Source organism: Chionomys nivalis, chromosome 15, assembly GCF_950005125.1.
Source record: "Chionomys nivalis chromosome 15, mChiNiv1.1, whole genome shotgun sequence".
NCBI classification, from domain to species: Eukaryota; Metazoa; Chordata; class Mammalia; order Rodentia; family Cricetidae; genus Chionomys; species Chionomys nivalis.
The window spans coordinates 43,028,292-43,046,342 of NC_080100.1; the positions used below are offsets into that span (position 1 = coordinate 43,028,292).

The 18,051-nt window shown below is 44.2% G+C and overlaps 1 protein-coding gene across 11 annotated transcripts in view; it reads left to right on the top strand.

Moving 5' to 3' along the window:
* Mast4 (microtubule associated serine/threonine kinase family member 4) overlaps positions 1-18,051 on the top strand; it is a 593,745-nt gene that overhangs the window by 568,213 nt on the left and 7,481 nt on the right. For 8 of the 11 annotated variants that reach the window (XM_057790139.1, XM_057790140.1, XM_057790146.1 and 5 more), the window contains 4 exons: positions 2,426-2,626; positions 5,078-5,307; positions 6,203-6,325; positions 15,478-15,614. In XM_057790139.1, coding sequence (XP_057646122.1) covers positions 2,426-2,626; positions 5,078-5,307; positions 6,203-6,325; positions 15,478-15,614 — 691 coding nt within the window. The remainder of the gene's footprint in view (positions 1-2,425; positions 2,627-5,077; positions 5,308-6,202; positions 6,326-15,477; positions 15,615-18,051) is intronic. The other 3 variants (XM_057790141.1, XM_057790142.1, XM_057790150.1) reach the window with 1 other exon arrangement.

An 18,051-nucleotide genomic window follows, 5' to 3' on the forward strand; every position in this document is an offset into this window, starting at 1 on the left:
TCGTTATGCCATATTTAATATTGCTATATTTATAAACATAAATGATTCCAAGAGTTCCCATCAACATTTTAAACTGAATGTTCATAATGAAAGGTCATTTTTATTTTTTCCTTTAATCACATTTAAAAAAAATATCTCTCAGGCTAGATTTTAGCCTCCCTAAAATATATGGATCTGTGGAGCTTCGTGTATGCTTACGGTTGACCTGGGAAATTACTACTGGGTTTCCTTTTTCTCTTTTTGCTTCTCAGTTCTATTTCTATCCTGGGCAATCCCATTGACTCTAACTACAAAGCCAAGATAATAGCATTGCAAAAAGAGTACGGGAATATCTTACTATTGTAGGGTTCCTGACCATGGTTCTCTTACTATTCATATCAAATGTAGGGGGCTCAGTATTTCATATTGGTAGTTTTAGGAATCTCTATGTGGTTCTCCGTTGCCTTACCCTGAATATAGACTATTTAAAAGTTCTTTGTGTACTGTATCTCAGTATCCCGAACCTACTCACTATGAGAAAGGTTGGAGGTAAAGGGAGAGAGGAGGAGTCATATCTAAGTACTTGATTGATTGCTTTCATAATTAAAAATATCTGCTAAGGTCCTGCCATGCATTTTGATTAATAGTGTCAACCTACCTTTTCCTCACCCTGTCTCCCCCATACACACACTAAAAATAATCAAAGACCTTAGGGGCTGCACAGACTAGAGAGATGAGAGTTGATTTGCTTACAGCCAAGGGTAATTAAGGAGCCTGAGAAGCGTGGCTGCAGTAAAATTAAATTTGTTGAATTTTATATTGCTCCACCATCAAAAAGAAGGAACCCTTGACATTTAGAGAACATTAAGGTGACATTACCTGCCGTCAGCAAAAGAGGCACTTGCTTATGTACAGTGCTGTAAAACTGGCCGGGGAAGGAAGCCGGAGGGATAAGAGAAGAAAATACTGTGCATTCCTCCTGACATTTGGGAAAGCACAAGTTGGTGTCTGCTTCCCTTTTTTCCTTGACTACATTGAACCCTTGAGAAGTCACAGTTGTGAAGTCATAGCCGCGATGCTCAGATGCCCCCAGCACATTATTTAGTGTAAAAAGACACAGCTTTTTGTTTACACTTTTTGCTTTGCACTCCTCCCACCTGAACCCACTCAGAGAGGACGTGGCTTCTCCGGAGCTTAGCCTCAGTTTAGAGCGGAGAAGTTTCTGGTGAGTGAAACCGTTTTGATGGAATCCCCGAGGCAGCGTATTTCTTCAAGGGAGCAGAATAGATGTACTAGTAGATGAGGGTGTGTTTCCCAGGAAGTGGGAGGCTGCCGATAGCCGCCTTAAGATTTCCTTACTCTGTTGGCCCAGTGGGTGCCATTGTAGAAACCCCAAACCCTTTCTTGTTTGCACAGCACAGCAGACAGCCACCAAGTATGCTGTATCCACATCTACCCACATGGCTTTCCAGGCCTCCCTGTAGGCAGACCCACAAGCTGAATGCCCCGCCACAAACTAGAGCCAGACAAGAGCTGTGCAGTTGAGTGGGGTGTGTGTCATTTAGGCCAACTGCTTTCCACACAGAGAATGCTGTGTGGTCAGCATTTTAAGATGAGCTGGTTAGCCATTCAGAAGACTATTTGCCATGTCATTACCACACATGCTTCATAGATCTATGACATGTTTCCATTCTTATGGAAAGCCCTAGTGTTCTAACTTAAGAGTAACCCCACTGTACATTAGGGGTTCCCAAACTTACAGAGAAAGGTGTGTCGTAGAGGCTGGAGGGTGACATTGGGAGGACCAGGATCTGACACAGTCTACGTTGAAAGCCAGGAGGATGGAGTTTGCTCCTAAGTAATGTGGTGACCCCTATCTTGTATCTCGTCCTTTGAAACTTACAAGGAGCTTGGAGTGAAAACAGAAGTGGAAGGAACCAAGGGACATTTTGATTCTTTCTCGAACTTACATAACTGGACCCATGTTATCTTGGGAAGTTGAGAGGCGGTGACACAGACAAGCCTACAGCGTGACTAAGTGGCATTACAATCATTAGGAGCACTCATGCCAATCACTGGGGTCAGTCTGAGGGGGGCGGTAGTGGCTTTATAGGATGGCTTTCTTGAAGGCCCATGGGAGGAGACTCTCAGAGCATTCGGAAATACAGATTATAGAAAGCTATTCTCCCGGTTAATAGAGTGGAATCGTTAAGGACTTGCTTAACTGTGTACAGGAGAATGAAGCCTGAATGGATAGCTCTTCCATCTCTTCCTCCTCCACAGCATTGCTCTCCAGCCGGTAGTTTTTCACATTCAGCCTGGCACATCTGGACTGAGGAGCCACATGGAAGTTTCTCCCGCTGTTGGTCCATCCTTTTCTCTGTTCCCACCTCCACCCCCTCTCCTACCTCCCCCTGAATGTGTTTATTCCTTCTTCTCTGTACAGTTGGCAGCTTTTCAGAGCACTTGGATCAGATCAATGGGCGAAGCGAGTGTGTGGACAGTACAGATAGCACCTCAAAGCCGTCCAGTGACCCCACTTCCCACATGGCTCGGCAGCGGTTAGAAAACACAGAGAAAAAGAGAATTGCGGGGAAAGTCACAAAGTCCCTCTCTGCCAGTGCTCTGTCCCTCATGATCCCAGGAGGTAGAGAGATATCAACTCGCATGAAATTGTGTGATTTGTGCATGTACTCCCCTCCCTCCTCCCCCAACCTGGAATGCAAATTGAAATGCAAGATTGCATGAGGCAATCACGGGTGGGATTGCAGGACAACTCTCAAGAACTTCGGCTTAACACACCCGTGAATTTCCCTTCCTGGACCTCGGGGCACTCAGAAAGCATGTGCATATCTGTCTCAGGTTACCTTCTGTATCTGGGGGTGAGATGAGAGATGTTTCCTCCCCATGAAGGCAGATTTCATTTGTTTTCTTAAGACCTTTTTTCTCCCCCATGAGCTAAATAATGAATTTCCCTCCCTGGGATACTCTTCTGTAGACCCCGTACTGTGTATGTACTTTTCAGAGCTGTTTGCAGCTCGAATGTTGGAGAGCTACGTAGGCTTTGCATCATCGAATTATGAGGAAACGACACAGAATATAAGCCTCACATTTCTGGAGATGGCAGAGAATTTCTTCATAGGAGGCACTGAAATAAGATGTTTTCCCAGTCTTGTGGACTGAGCATCACCTTTCCCACCTAGTAGGCAAATTAATCTGTGCCCTGTTTTGGAAAACTGGACCTAATTATGGTTTTGTGGGATTGCTGTGTTTTCCTATAGCTTGGTTTTACATGTACTGATCAGTAAATCTGTAGTAATTCCCTTGGCACACGCTGATGGTCATGACATCACTCAGTAAGAGAATAGGATTGGAAACTAAATTCTTTGATGGGTGGCATGTATGGGGAAGAATACAAACTATGTATCAAAGAGATTACTTATTGTTTTATATTTGTACAAAAAAATTGATATACACAAATGCTTTCAAAAGCATAACACAAATTCATTTGCTAGGAAACATCCCATTGAGCCCCACGAGGCAAGCTCTTATCCCTGTTGTCACGTGTGGCCATGCGTACTTTAAAGTTGGCCCCAGTGTGCACGAATAATGAGGAAGGGCAGTTCAGTGCAGCCTTGTCCATCTGTACAAGCAGGTGAAGTAGCCTGCTCTTTGGATAAAGAGGAATTTGCACCATTTGTAGAGGAAGTGAAGCCCACCATGTGGTTAAGAAGGGGAATCCTGGCCTTCCCATAGCTTGAGTCGTGAGTGACTGATCTGTCCTCTAATCCACCACCAGTCCCGATCCACCAGTGGCCTCTTTTTACCTGACCTTTGGATTTCACTGACAAGTGTCAGTATAGAGAATCAGTGTGGCCCGTGAAGTCAGAGAACAGTCCCAGGAATACATTTAGCTTTACTCTTATGGGGACAACAGAAGACCCAGAGCACATGTAAGATGGATGCTGTCACCTCGCTGGGACCACATTAGGTCTCACCATGTCCCTGCGTCTCTGATAGCACCTGGCTTGCCTTGTTTCAGCCAAGTTCACATTCAAACCTCAGCCTGCTCTGTAGGTGACTGTCTTCTCAGAACACACAGTCTCATAACTAATTAGGATCCACATGCATTCGCATAGATAGAACAGTGAGTTTGCTTCTTAATTTGCACTGATTGCTATAATACAGTACCTTATACTCATATAAATTATAAAGAGTAGAATCTATTGTTCATGGCGGTACAGATGCCCCAGTCAAGGCCTCTGGTGTGTGTTCCACATAGACAACATCTCTTAAAGGCTCTCAGGCCTCTTCCAGAAACATGCCAATCCCATCACCAGAGGAAGAGTCCTCTCGATCTAATTATTTTCCAGATATTTCTCCAAATACCATTACTTTGGGGGTAAGGTTTCAGTCTCTGAGCCTTGGAGAATACAGATGCTCAAACCCAGAAGATTGCTTCTGAAACAGACTAGAGATGGCATTTGGGGACATGAGCTTCTTTGCTCCTAACATATATCTGGCCCTCCTTACCCTTGAAGAAACCTTATTCTTGGAAGCTACTGTGTGAAGAGGAGCAGTTGTAACTGCAGTCATTCATTTGAAATGTGTTAATAAGTTCTAGCTCAGTAACATTGCAAAAAGCAGCTGGTAATTGATTCTTGTTTTCCTGCCATGTGTGTGTTTGGAGAATCCCGTTAAATTGTTTAGTGTAAGATTTGGAGAAGAGTATATCTCATTATACCCTTAGTTTACTCCTATAACGAGACACTATAAATACATGCATCTATAAATGATCTATTTCACTGAAATAATTTGAAGAATCTAAAACCAGAAAACTCTGTGTAGGAAAACTGAAAGTTCTTAATTTTGGAATATTGAGAAACAAGAAAGACTTTTGATGTTCCCTCAACAGGCTTGAGTTTCACATCCATGGCCTTTACCGACATGAGCATTTTCTACATAATTCTTCTTTTGCCATTAGAAACAAAGGGCTTTGCTTTATGACCACTCTTTGTTTTCCTGATTGTGGTGGGGCTTCCCATGGGAAGGGTGGCTGTGCCCTGGATGTGCTTTGATGCCGGCTTCTTTGTTGCAGATATGTTTGCTGTGTCTCCGTTGGGAAGTCCCATGTCCCCGCACTCCCTGTCTTCAGACCCTTCCTCTTCACGGGATTCCTCCCCTAGCCGAGATTCTTCAGCCGCATCTGCCAGTCCCCACCAGCCCATTGTGATCCACAGCTCAGGGAAGAACTATGGATTTACCATCCGAGCCATTCGGGTATACGTGGGCGACAGTGACATCTACACGGTGCACCACATCGTCTGGGTAAGAGCAGAGCTCGTTCTTGTCAGTTTTTCTTTCCAGCCAGTCTAGAGTGCAGCTGTTGACTAAAGCATAGTTAGTTGGTGATGACGTGTTTCCTGTCTCTGTGGCGCGTGGGACCCCATTTCCTTTTCCTTTTAGTGTTCTTTTCTCTTCCTTTTTTTTTTTCCTTTTTTTTCTTTTTTCAAGACAGGGTTTTATTTTGTGTGTAGCAACCCTAGCTGACCATCCTGGAACTCATTCTGTAGATCAGGCTGGCCTCAAAGTCGCAGATACCCACCTGCCTCTGCCTCCTGAGTGCTAGGATTAAAGACCTACACTACCACCATCCAAGTCTTTTCTCTAGTCCCATGGTGGAATTGGGTATATCACCAAGCAGTCAATTTTCCTAATTCTGCCCAGTTTCTATATTATGTAGCAATCGGGTAAACATGAAGACCATCTTTTTCATATCCCTTTATTATCCTTTAAAAGGGGGTTATTTTATTTTAATTACTTGTATGTCTGAGTGTTAATGCCCAGAGGCCAGAAGCATCAGTTACCCCAGAGCTGGAGGTAAGAGGCAGTTGTGAGCCACCTACCATAGGTTCTGGGAGCTAAACTCAGATCCTCTGCAAGAGTCGTGCTCTGCCCCGTGGGTCCTTCTCTCCAGCCCTGTCCTTTACATGTCTTTATTTTATTTTCTAGCTTTGGTTTTGAAAACATTCTTGCTCAGTCAAGACAGTTTTAAGGAAACAAGGGAATTACCCTGTTTTAGAACAATATTGGAACAAGGGCCATGCCTTTTTGACTTCTTATTATGAGGTTAGACTCACTCACAAGGTGACTCAGAGTATCCTGACAGGTGTTGGGGTTTGTCATTTTTTTTGCTTATGAATAAGTACTCTCCTCTTTACAGAATGTAGAAGAAGGAAGTCCCTCCCACCAGGCTGGACTGAAGGCTGGGGATCTGATCACGCACATCAACGGAGAGCCGATTCATGGACTCGTTCACACGGAAGTCATTGAGCTTCTGCTAAAGGTACTGTTCTCCTATGTCCTGGCCATGTAGAGGCAGTAGGTAACCCCAAGGAATAAGCACCGTGAGATCAGGTTCTCTGTGGCGTGGGCCGGGAGTCCGTCTCACCAGTGGAAGGGATGGGACTCAGTACTCAAATCTGATATGATGCAAAGCTATTGTGAGCTCTGTCCTTGAACCTGGACTGCACTATATTTGCTTCTCACTACCAGTCTTACAGAACACGAGTCCTCCTCTTTTATATACCTCACATCGTAGATTCCATGTGGGAGCTAGCAGTTCTGAAGGTGAACCTCAGAAGACGTTATTCTGGTATAGGAGGAGACAGAGTACTGTCCAACTGGGAAGGCGGATCTAGAGGTTCTGCTTCAGGGCTGGCGCTGCTCTCAAAGACAGAACTTCAGATGTATTGACATGTGCTCTAGATGATGAGTGGAAGGATGGCCCAAGCAGTTAACGAGGCTCCTCCCCTCTCATCTACATAGCTAAGTTAAACTTCCATGGGTATCAGAAAGGAGCATCTAAAGGAGCCCGTGGCAGCTCAGGTCCCAGAGAGAGGGAATATAAATGGAGAACCGTGTGCACATTCCCCCTCTCAGGCAGCTCTTCCGAGAGTCCTGATTGGCTACGCGCTAACTCTGACTTATACAAAGTTAACTGAACCTGAATTTGATTTTTAAATTTTTAAAGGAAAGGGCTGCTTTATCAGAGATGAGACTCATAGTCCCTTCCTTACGCATGTTTTAGACAACCTCTTACTTCATGACCAACCAGAGAGATTTGAGCATCAAAAACAAACCAAAACATTAGGGAGACAGAGGATAAATGTGTACTACTGTAAACCCGTATAAATCGTTTAAATAATGTTTGAGACCACATAAATATTGCTGATACAGGGAATAGGAGGTGTTCTTTGCTCTCAGAGTACAGGACATGCATGAGAAAAAGAACTTAACTATCCCAGGCTGAAGCACAGAGATTGTCAAGAACATTCTATGAGTAGGGATAAGCATGCCAAGGGAGTGACCCCGCTGTGGATTTGCAAGAAAATGAGGAATTTGAAGGCACTAGCAGAAGAGCAGGTGTGCAAGTCTTTCCAAAACAGATGCATTTAAATGTCTTTCTTGGTCCCTTCCCTGTCATTTCCCAGACTCACGCTATTTAGAGTCTGGTCCAGGGTCCAGAAGCATCCTAAGGTCCAGGGTGAGCAATTAGATAACAAGTTATTGCTTTTGATTAATTCACAGTATTAATTTGAAAAATTGGCCTTGGTTTTAGGGTTCAGTAAATTGATAGAGTTAAAATGAGCCACAGCAGCCTCCTTTTATGTTCAAACGTGACAACCAGAGGAGAGGACCACATAGCTACAGCATCCTCCTCTTTTGTCCAGACGTGACAACCGGAGGACAGGACCACATAGCTACAGCATCCTCCTCTTTTGTCCAGATGTGACAACTGGAGGACAGGACCACATAGCTACAGCAGCCTCCTCTTTTGTCCAGACGTGACAATGGGAGGACAGGACCACACAGCTACTTCTGGTCCAAAATTTCAGTTCAGTGCAGCAATCCTTCCTTTTAACTTCTCTAACAAGGGCAGAATAACATTCCCAGTCAAGCATCCCAGAGATGGGAGGCTGGACGGAACTGCTGACTTTGATATCCTGTCTGTGAAAGCCACCTGAAACTGTCTTAGAACACCTAGGACAAAGTCAAGAAAAAACACAGATTGCGGAGCCTAAGTAGCCACTTCACCCCCAGTTTTGATCCTGTGGTTCACTGTCTTGTGGATAAGAACCGAGAATGAATGTCGGGAGCTTGTCTCCTATATCCCGTGTGTAAGTCTTTCAGCTTAGAGAAGACTGTTGAGATCAGCAAGCGAAGCAGTTCCGCCAAGGTTCCTTGGTCCTGGAGAATAATAATTCTCTTAGTTGCCATCCATCCAACTGATGCCTTAGGACAATTTTTTTTTTAAGCTAAAGGAATTTCAATAGGAATTGTCTTAGTTGCTGGGATAAAGACCCTGGTAAAAGCTACTTGGGGTTGAAGGGTTTCTTCCAGCTTAGATATTACAGTAGTACATCATGAGGAGATAGAAGGGCAGGAACTTGGAAGCAGGGACTACACTGAGGCCATGGAGGAACACTGCTTACTGACTTGGGCTTCTTGGCTTCCCCAGTCTTCATTTGTATGTGCCTCAAGACCATCTGTCCATGGGTGGCATTGCCCCGCTAGGCTCTGCCTTGCTTTATCAATCATTAATCAAGAAAATCTCCCACAGGCCAATCTGATGGGGGTGTTTTCTCAGTGGAGGGTTCCTTCTCTTAGATTACCATAGTTTTTGTCAAATTGATAAGAAAAAAATTAAGCATAGTAATATATAATGTACATGTGTATGTATATATATATTATATATAGCTCTTGCATTCTTCATAATAGTATGCTATGTGCAGAATAGCTCCTACCTCAGCCTGTGTTTATTTCACAGCACACAGATGTTTATGGAAGAAGCGAAAGAGCTGAATCTATTTTATATCTTAATGTGATTCTCGATTTCCAAATACCTTTTCTTCTGTGAAATTGGATTGTAGCCCTCTCCTCAAAGGTTTTTGGAAATCTCTTTCGAGAATCAGTCGTCCCCTCTGTGAAATTTTACCTCACCTAGTGCCTATGGTCACCTTCTACAACTTAGAGCTCCATCACTGGGTAAAGTCACTGTGGGCCGCGGAAAGAGTGCAAGCGCGGTGGAGCGTACCATGCCGTGGCCCCCTCGAAGCTGCAGTATGCTCTGTCGCCCACCCAGGCAGTAGACTCTGCCTCTGGTCATGAAGGAAGCACACAGAGCAGTTACTATGTAATGAAACAAAGAGGATGCAAGGGATTTAATTATCGTCCCAGTGAAGTGTGTAATCATGCGCTTTCTTCCAAGTTTAACCGGCAATTCGTGAACAAAGAGTGCAAAGTGACTAGCCTCGACAGTGTTCTTCTACGCAGTGTGGCTGGCTTCACATCAGGGTGGCAGCTCTATTTCGTTCCTGACTGTCGTTTCCATGATCTTTTATACTTAGTATATACAGCATCTGGTGGCATCCTTAGGAAACAGTGGAGCGATCACTCGCCCGGTTGTGTAGAATCCCATGAACTACGTCTATCTTTTGCACAGAGGACACTGAGCATTCTTGGCTTTCCACCGCTCCACATTTGGTCTCATTCTCCCTTACAGCTTCAACGGAGACCTACTACTATGGCAGCTCTAGCTTACCTGTACAGGAAGGCTGGTTGAATAGCAGTTGGCAGAGTAGCCTCATGGGATAGGATGAGTGGCTGGGTCATGGCCACCGTTCAATCCCCTCATACCTTCCCTTCCAGAATAACTCAATCAAAGGACAGCATTAATCTTTCTAAAAGATCTGCATGGTCTTTCTTTACCCTTCCATCGTAGGTGGAGACAGTGTTGTCCTAGTTATAGTCCTGATCAAGTGAGCACATGTCAGGCTTACCCTCTCCAATTGGGAAACTTTCCAGTTGTCCAGATTGATTGTTTCAATTCCTGATGCATCAGAGAATCTCTAAGCCTCGCCAGGACTTGGTTCAGTAACTTCCTTCCCACCAACTCTGGGGAGCTTCTCTATGGAGTACGGAACAACCAAATGGCATAACTATCATCCTCCCGTATCTGTGAAGGTGCTGATAATAGCCAGAGCTTTGGGCTAAATACTGCAAGCATCATGTAAAACTAAAAACAACACAGAAAAGTAGCTAATAGGAAGCTGGGGTTATAGTTCACTTAAAGTACTTTCCTTGCAAGCATGGGGACTTGTGTTTGATCTATAGAACAGTGCTTCTCAACCTTCCCTAAGACTGTAACCTTCCAACCATAAGGTTATTTTGTTGCTACTTCATAACTGTAATTTTTGCTACTGTTATGAATCTTAATGTAAATATCTGATATGCGACCCCCAAATGGGTCACAACCAAGTTGAGAACCACTGATCTAGAGCCAAAGGGGAAACATCTGGGTGCAGTGGCACTTGTAATATCACCACTGGGGAAGCAAAGACAGGGAGATCTCTGGTTTTGCTGGCCAGCCAGGTTAGCCTGCTTAGTGAATTTCTAGATCTTCTTTCAAAAAGCGAGGTAGACAGCACCTGAGAAAAGCCATGCATATTTGTTTTCTGACCTCACGTGGTTATACCACACACATACACACACACGCGATCCTACACAACATTAACAAATCACACATGCACAGCTAATGAAGCAGGAGTACTTGGCACCCGCCAGGCTCTGCTGTGTTTTCTATAAACTCACGTAACCCTCAGTCAGTCTCTGTGGTAGATGCTATAAGTAGAAGCGTCCCCATTTTCCAGATACAAAAACCGAAGTAGAGAGACATGAACAAGGCAGCCACCACCATCTGCTAGGAGGATGGTTTCTCTCCAGGCAGTGTGATTCAGAGGCTGTGCTTTCAAGGCCTACTGCACACCACTCCAACACACGCATCTCATTACCAGTACCTGCTAGTCTGATGCCCACAGCAGGAAGCAGTGGCAACCCCAGGCTTTAATCACAGTGCTAAGCATAAGGAACAGACTGTAAACAAGGAAGAAGCTCAGAAGAAAGAAAGATGCCTCTCTACCAGCATGCACCAAAAGAGCACGGGAGAACTGGGGTTAATCTGTGCAGGCCTTGAGAGATGGCCGGAGATTTTGTGCACGAACAAGTAGACTCGGGATGGCCCAGGCTACGTGAGTAGAAGTTCAGATGTGAAGTGGGTGGGTGGGTCTCGAGTCTTACGAAGTACACAGTGAGCCTAGTGGGTTGATGTCTTGGCTCACGTGGGGGTAAGATATGCAAACAGGCTGGAGCTAGGATGGAGGAGGAGAAGCAGGGCCCCCAAAAGATGCAGGAAGATCCTGTCCCCCAGCTGAGCCTTACCGAGACCATCAGACGGAAACAGAGGTCTGCCGTGAACTTCCTATGGCCAACTACTAAACTGACCAAGGCAGATTGAGACCTTGCTAACCTGTCTTCAGTTCAGCCAGCTTCAAATCATTTCTCCCCTACTGTGCACGAATCACAAAAACAGTTTCAAGCAACAGTGAAGCATCGGGGCTTCTAACAGTCTGCCTGCTTTGTTGCTTTTGTTTTTCTTTTTTTTTAATTTTAATTAATATATATATATATTTTTTATTTATTAAAGATTTCTGCCTTCTCCCTGCCACCACCTCCCATTTCCCTCCCCCTCCCCCATCAAGTCCCCCTCCCTCATCATCCCTAAGAGTAATCCGGGTTCCCTGCCCTGTGGGAAGTCCAAGGACCACCCACCTCCATCCAGGTCTAGTAAGGTGAGCATCCAAACTGCCTAGGCTCCCACAAAGCCAGTACGTGCAGTAGGATCAAAAACCCATTGTCATTGTTCTTGAGTTCTCAGTCCTCATTGTCTATTATGTTCAGCAAGACCAGTTTTATCAGGAATTTCGGGATCCACCTACCCCTGGACCCAGCAATACCACTCTTGGGAATATACCCAAGAAATGCCCTATCATACAACAAAAGTATATGCTCAACTATGTTCATAGCAGCATTGTTTGTAATAGCCAGAACCTGGAAACAACCTAGATGCCCTTCCATGGAAGAATGGATGAAGAAAGTATGGAATATATACATATTAGAGTATTACTCAGCAGTAAAAAACGATGACTTCCTGAATTTTGCAGGCAAATGGACGGAAATAGAAAACACTATCCTGAGTGAGGTGAGCCAGACCCAAAAAGAGGAACATGGGATGTACTCACTCATATTTGGTTTCTAGACATGAATAGGGGACGTTGAGCCTATTATGCGTGATCCTAGAGAAGCTAATTAAGAAGGTGAACCCAAAGAAAAACATATAGTTATCCTCCTGAATATTAACCTTCATCAGGCGATGAAAGGAGACAGAGACAAAGACCCACATTGGAGCACCAGACTGAAATCTCAAGGTCCAAATCATGAGCAGGAGACAGAGCACGAGCAAGGAACTCAGGACCGCGAGGGGTGCACCCACACACTGAGACAATGGAGATGTTCTATCAGGAACTCACCAAGGCCAGCTGGCCTGAGTCTGAAAAAGCATGGGATAAAACCGGACTTGCTATTGTTTTTCTAACAGCCTTTGTTCACTGTCTCTTTAAGAGGTCCCTCATGTCCCGTTCCTGAGGCTCAGAGCGCTGCTGCTGTAGCTAGGTGGATCCACCAGGTGGCAGACTTCACAAATAGCACCCGATCTGTTTTACTTTTACCGTGCCTCCTGATGTTTCTGACTAACATTTGCACGCTGCATCTTGTGAATTTCTTATTAGAGGGGCTGTCTTTGGTGCATCCACATCAGCCAAATTAACTGCTTTTTGAAAAGTCGTATGTGGAAAAAGAAGACGTAGGTCTAGTTTTTGTCGAAGGAGGCATATACGCAGAGCCTTGCCGTGTGCTGAGTCAGCAAACCCTGCTCCTCGCTGTTTGCTAATGAGAAACATTCACAGTTTGTACTATATTTATCTTCTACTATTTTATCATGCCTATGCCTCCATTTCTCAGTGATCCATACTCTAAGCATGCCCCACATGTCATGTGACTTCTGCTGACCACCACTGTGATGAACACAGGCCATGTTCTATGCCAGGCACTAGAGAGGTAGAGGGGGACCAAGCACCTGCTGCCCACATGGAGCAGGGTAGTAAGGAGGGGCACTGGGGGATGAGGGACAGAGTGGCCAGGCTTTACTGTCCCGCTTACTACTATGACACTAAGAATAACTCTTGTTATCTGTGAGCCAAGGATGACAGTCCTCTCTCACCTCATGCGACCCTTAGATCTTGGTTATAAAGATTATATATGGCAGTGGCTTAAAAACTAAATTGTGTTTTTAAAGCACCAGGTGGCGTTGTTCGCCTCTTACAAAGATAGAAAAGTCCCAGCTTACTGGAGGTTGAAGAGGAAAGACTACCACAAGTTTGAAGCCAACTTGGGCTACACTGTGAATTCTGGGCTAGCCTGCACTATAGTATAAGACTCCGCTGAAATGCACTTGAATACAGGCCCAGTGGCTCATGGGTAAGACAGTCCTGGTGATCATAACACCATGGAGAGATGTACCCAACCTGCTTTGCTGCCCCTTTCATCCATCATGAAAAGAAAGCGATGTCAACATAGGTCCATTCAGTTTATGAAGACCTTCTTCCAAAAGTCTTCAGTGGTGAATTTTCACTGAAAAACCACAAGGTCAATCTCTACCATTAAAGTAAATGTAAACTTTTAAAAGTTGTGCCTTTGCATGTAAGACATATAACTTATCTTCCTGTAGGAATTCAAACTCCATCTGCCTAAATTGTTTTCTGTAGATCTATGAGGTGTGAGATTAGAACTATGAAGGAAATAATAAAACACCGTCTTTTCAGTGCTAAACTAGAGATAAACCTTGAACAAAGCAGTCTGTACAGCAGGAGTTCTTGACCTGTGGGTCACAATACCCGGGGTCAACTGGCCCTTCACAGCGTCACATATCAGATGCTTCCATTATGATTCACGACAGTAGCAAAATTACAGTTATCAAGTACAAATTATGGTTGGGGGTCACCACAACATGAGGAACTGTATGAAAGGGCTGTAGCATTAGGAAGGTTGAGAACCACTGTCCTAAGGGAATATAAATAACTAATGGACCATCAGCTCATCGAACTAAAAACCAGGAAAGAGTAACAATGGGAGATATCAGTAGGCAACCAATACAGACATGCCCTTCAAGAACATTTAATGATCGGTTTTCAGACCTGTGAATGGAAAATGGAAAGTTCCAAATCTTACATTAAAATAGTTTGTAAGATGTGCGTATATTTATACATGCCCAAAGACAGACTAGTATGGGCCTGGAATGATGTAGCTTTGTAGTTTAATGGCAGAGTGCTTATTCGGCATGCATGAAGGCCCTATGTCTGATTTTCACCCTTCCTCCTCAAAAACAATTAAAACCCAGCCGGAAATAGATTGAAATATAACTGGTGGTAGCTGAGTAGTAGTTCCAGGGATGTTTTTCTTCCTTTTAGTTTTGTTCTACCATTTTCTTATGATAGCATGGGGTACTTCCCATTCACGGGGAAAGACTGTAGATTATTGGTGAAGCAGAGATTTGCTTTCCCATGTTCCTGCTCCCACAGCTCTTGTCTTCCCATGTTTTGGTATGGCTTAGAATTTAGCATCCGGGGGTCTTCCTAGCAAGGGCCTTTTTAAAAGCCCTTGTTCTTGCTTGTCCTTTGAAGTTTATCAGAGCCACCTCTGACTTTGAAATGATGCATTTATCCCCTGGCTGTTAGGACATTCATGGAGCAATTGTAGGAGCCAGAGTATCTGCCCACCCGACCTGGCATCCCTGTGCCTGGCCGCTGACTCCATGTTCACCTTCATCACTAGAGCCTGCCTAGCAAGCCCCATCCCAAGATGGAGTGAAAGGACCCAGAAACCCACCAGGAATTATGTCACTGTGCCTGACCTGATTAAAGAGAGCTTTCCCCATGGCTGACACACACTTCCCGGCTCTGCAAGCTGACAGGTTTTATGACAATAAGAAAGGAACCTTCTAACATCATTACAAATAAAAGTTCTCATTCGGTTTTGTCACCCTGTGGTTTCTAGGTCAAAGCAAAACATGAAACGGAGAAAGAAAGGAAATATATCAAGCAAGACCAGACAGCTCCTGGGCACATTTGTATTTAATACATATGGATGGAGATGGCTGTTATTTATAGAGCCCTTCCCATGTGTCACACTCGGCGTTAAAAGCTTTGCGAACTCTCATTTACTCCCCTGCTGAGCTCTAGAAGATGGCGGGCTCTTCTGGTAGCTAGTAGAGTGTATGAGAAGCCTTTGTAGGGCAAGCCTCCTGCTAATATTTGGAGCTTGGCTTTGACTCAAATGTGTGGAATGTGTGGACTCCCACCCACCGCACGCTCACTAAAGGGACGTGTTTCTTTGCCTTCCACCCATCTGGGTTGTCAGTACTTGGTTGACTGTGCCGTTGTTTAGCCCCCTTCCACAGTGCATATCCTTTGTTACTCATATTTGAATCTCTTAGTTCTGATCTTCACAGAGCTGCTTCTTAACACTGCCTCATCTCCTTTATAGAGTGGGAATAAAGTGTCAATCACCACTACCCCGTTTGAAAACACATCAATCAAAACAGGACCCGCCAGAAGGAACAGTTACAAGAGCCGGATGGTAAGAAGGAGCAAGAAGTCTAAGAAGAAGGAAAGTCTAGAAAGGTAGGTTGGGTCAGCCTTCTTGAAAGGTTGATAGCCACCTGTGTTGGATAAAATGCATTCCTTATCAAGTATATATGAGAAAGGTGCATTTGTCTAGGAGAAATGTTATACCACAGTTCACAGTAGACATTAAAGTTCAATGCATTGCATGTATAGCAGAAAGAGTTACTGGCTCTCACTGTAAAAAGATTGCTATTGTTCTTTAGCATGTACAGACACCATGAATAGTCCTTTCCTGGTTGTATTAGTTAGTTTTTCCAGATTCCAGGATTACACAACTTACAGAATGAACCTCTCTCTGTAATACAAAGGGGGTTTATTAGAATGTCTTAAAGGCTGCAGTCCAGATAATCCAATAATGGCTGGCTGAGAAGTCCAAGACTTCAGTGCTTGTTCAGTCTACAAGGCTGGATCACCTGGTCTTTAGTTTATGCTGGAATCCCAAAGGACTGGGCTCTAATACCAGTGAAGGAATGGACTTGCTAGCAAGGCTAGAGCAAGCAGGCAAAGAGCAAATGCTTCCTTCTTCCACGTCCTTGTACAGGCTTCCAGCAGAAGGTGTGGCCCAGATTAAAGGCCTATTTTCCTAACTCAAAGATCCAGATTAGAAGTGGATTCAAATTAAGCAATATATATATATATATCCCTCACAGTTGTACCCTCTATTTTGGGGTTTAAGTTCTAGGTGTAGTTAAGTTGAAAATCAACTTTTTAAAAATATATATATTTATTGTCTTCTGTTCATGTACATAGGTAGACACATGCCACAGTGCATCAGAGGGCACGTTTTGGGAGCCAGTTTTCTCCTTCCATCACAGACTCGAGATTGGCTGCAAGTGGTCATGCAGTCCTGCTTGCATGGTAGCACCTCTACCTGCTCAGCCATCTCACCATGCTGGATTTTCCTTTCCCTTTGTGTGGTCATTAAGTCTTTAGACATCATTTTATGAGAGCTAGTTTTTGATACACTTGACCAACAGGCAATTTTCCACATGAAATCTGCAGTTAAAACGTCCTGTATGTGATTAAGAAGATCCTTTAATGTCACATACCACAAAATAACTGCATCTTTAAACCTTTCAAATAAGTCTGGAAATAATAGCACTTTGAGATCTAATGAGGCGATGCCAAGTGGCAGACAGGGAAGCATGGGATGTTCTCTGTACCTACTACAGCATGTGAGAGTCTGTGTGCTCGGAAGGGGCGGTTCTTTCCAGTCGGGTATGGCTCCTTTGAGCTGCCGTAGTCATGTTCCTATGTTCACTAGACCCTGGGAGTCTCATGCTCAGACTTTCGGATAGGATTGTGAGAGAAGTGATATAATAATAGTGTTATTAGCTTCAGTGAAAACAGTTATGTATGCAAGGAAACAGTATAGAGTCCAGCTGAAGCAGAGAGCAAATGGGGCAGGAGTCCTTTAAGTCATCAGCTTGGGGTTGGTGGGGGGTGTGATATTTCAGCTTTAGATATATTGGGACCAGTAGGAGAGAAACAACATATGGTGTCAGAAGGTAGAAGGTGACTTTCAAAGTTTAACTCGAGTTCTATGGTGATGTTTTGGGGGTCTTTTGTTTATGCACCGGGGATTGGGACTAGGCTTCATGCACATAAGCAAGTGTTCTACCACCGAGCAACATCCTCCACCTTCTTTTTGCCCTTTCTCGTTTTGTTTTGAGACAAGGTCTCAGTGTCCCAGGCCGGCCATAAGTTTACTTGGTAGCTTTATTGATAGTCACTGTGTAGCCTAGACAGGTCTTGAACTTGAGATCCTCCTGCCTCAGCCTTTCAATGCACTGGGATTGCAGGCCTACACTTTCTAACTTAGCTTCTCAGTTTTCATGGTTGCATATCAACAGATAAGCCCCAAGCCTAGCCTAGCAAAACTAAAATAACCATGTAAGCACATGAATTATAGTTATATACACTGTAGAGAGTTATATATGCTATAGTCATATACACTATGAAGAGATATATACACTACAAAGAGTTTTATACACTATGGAGAGAGATATACGCTAAACAGGTAGGAGTAGAAAGTGGTCATTCTGGAGTCAGAAGAAAGTGGGGTGCTTCTTCACAAGTTTATAGAGCTCCCTGACTTCTTTTTATGTGTGCAGGTGTTTTTCTTGCATGTGTGTCTGTGCACCATGTGCTGGCATGGTGCCCACAGAGGCCAGAAGGTGTCAGGTTCCCTGGAACTGAAGTTAGAGATGGTCATGACCCATCATGTGGGTGCTGAGACTCAAACCTGGGTCCTCTGGAAGAGCAACCAATGCTCTTAACTGCTGAGCCATCTCCCTAGGCCCTCATATGTCATTTTATCCCAAATACATTTATTTTCCTCTTAGACAAGTTCTAGGATCACTCTGGGTTTTTTTTGGGGGGGGGGGTACTTTGTATTTTCATTTCCTTCAGGTTATATAGGAAAAATATTTTA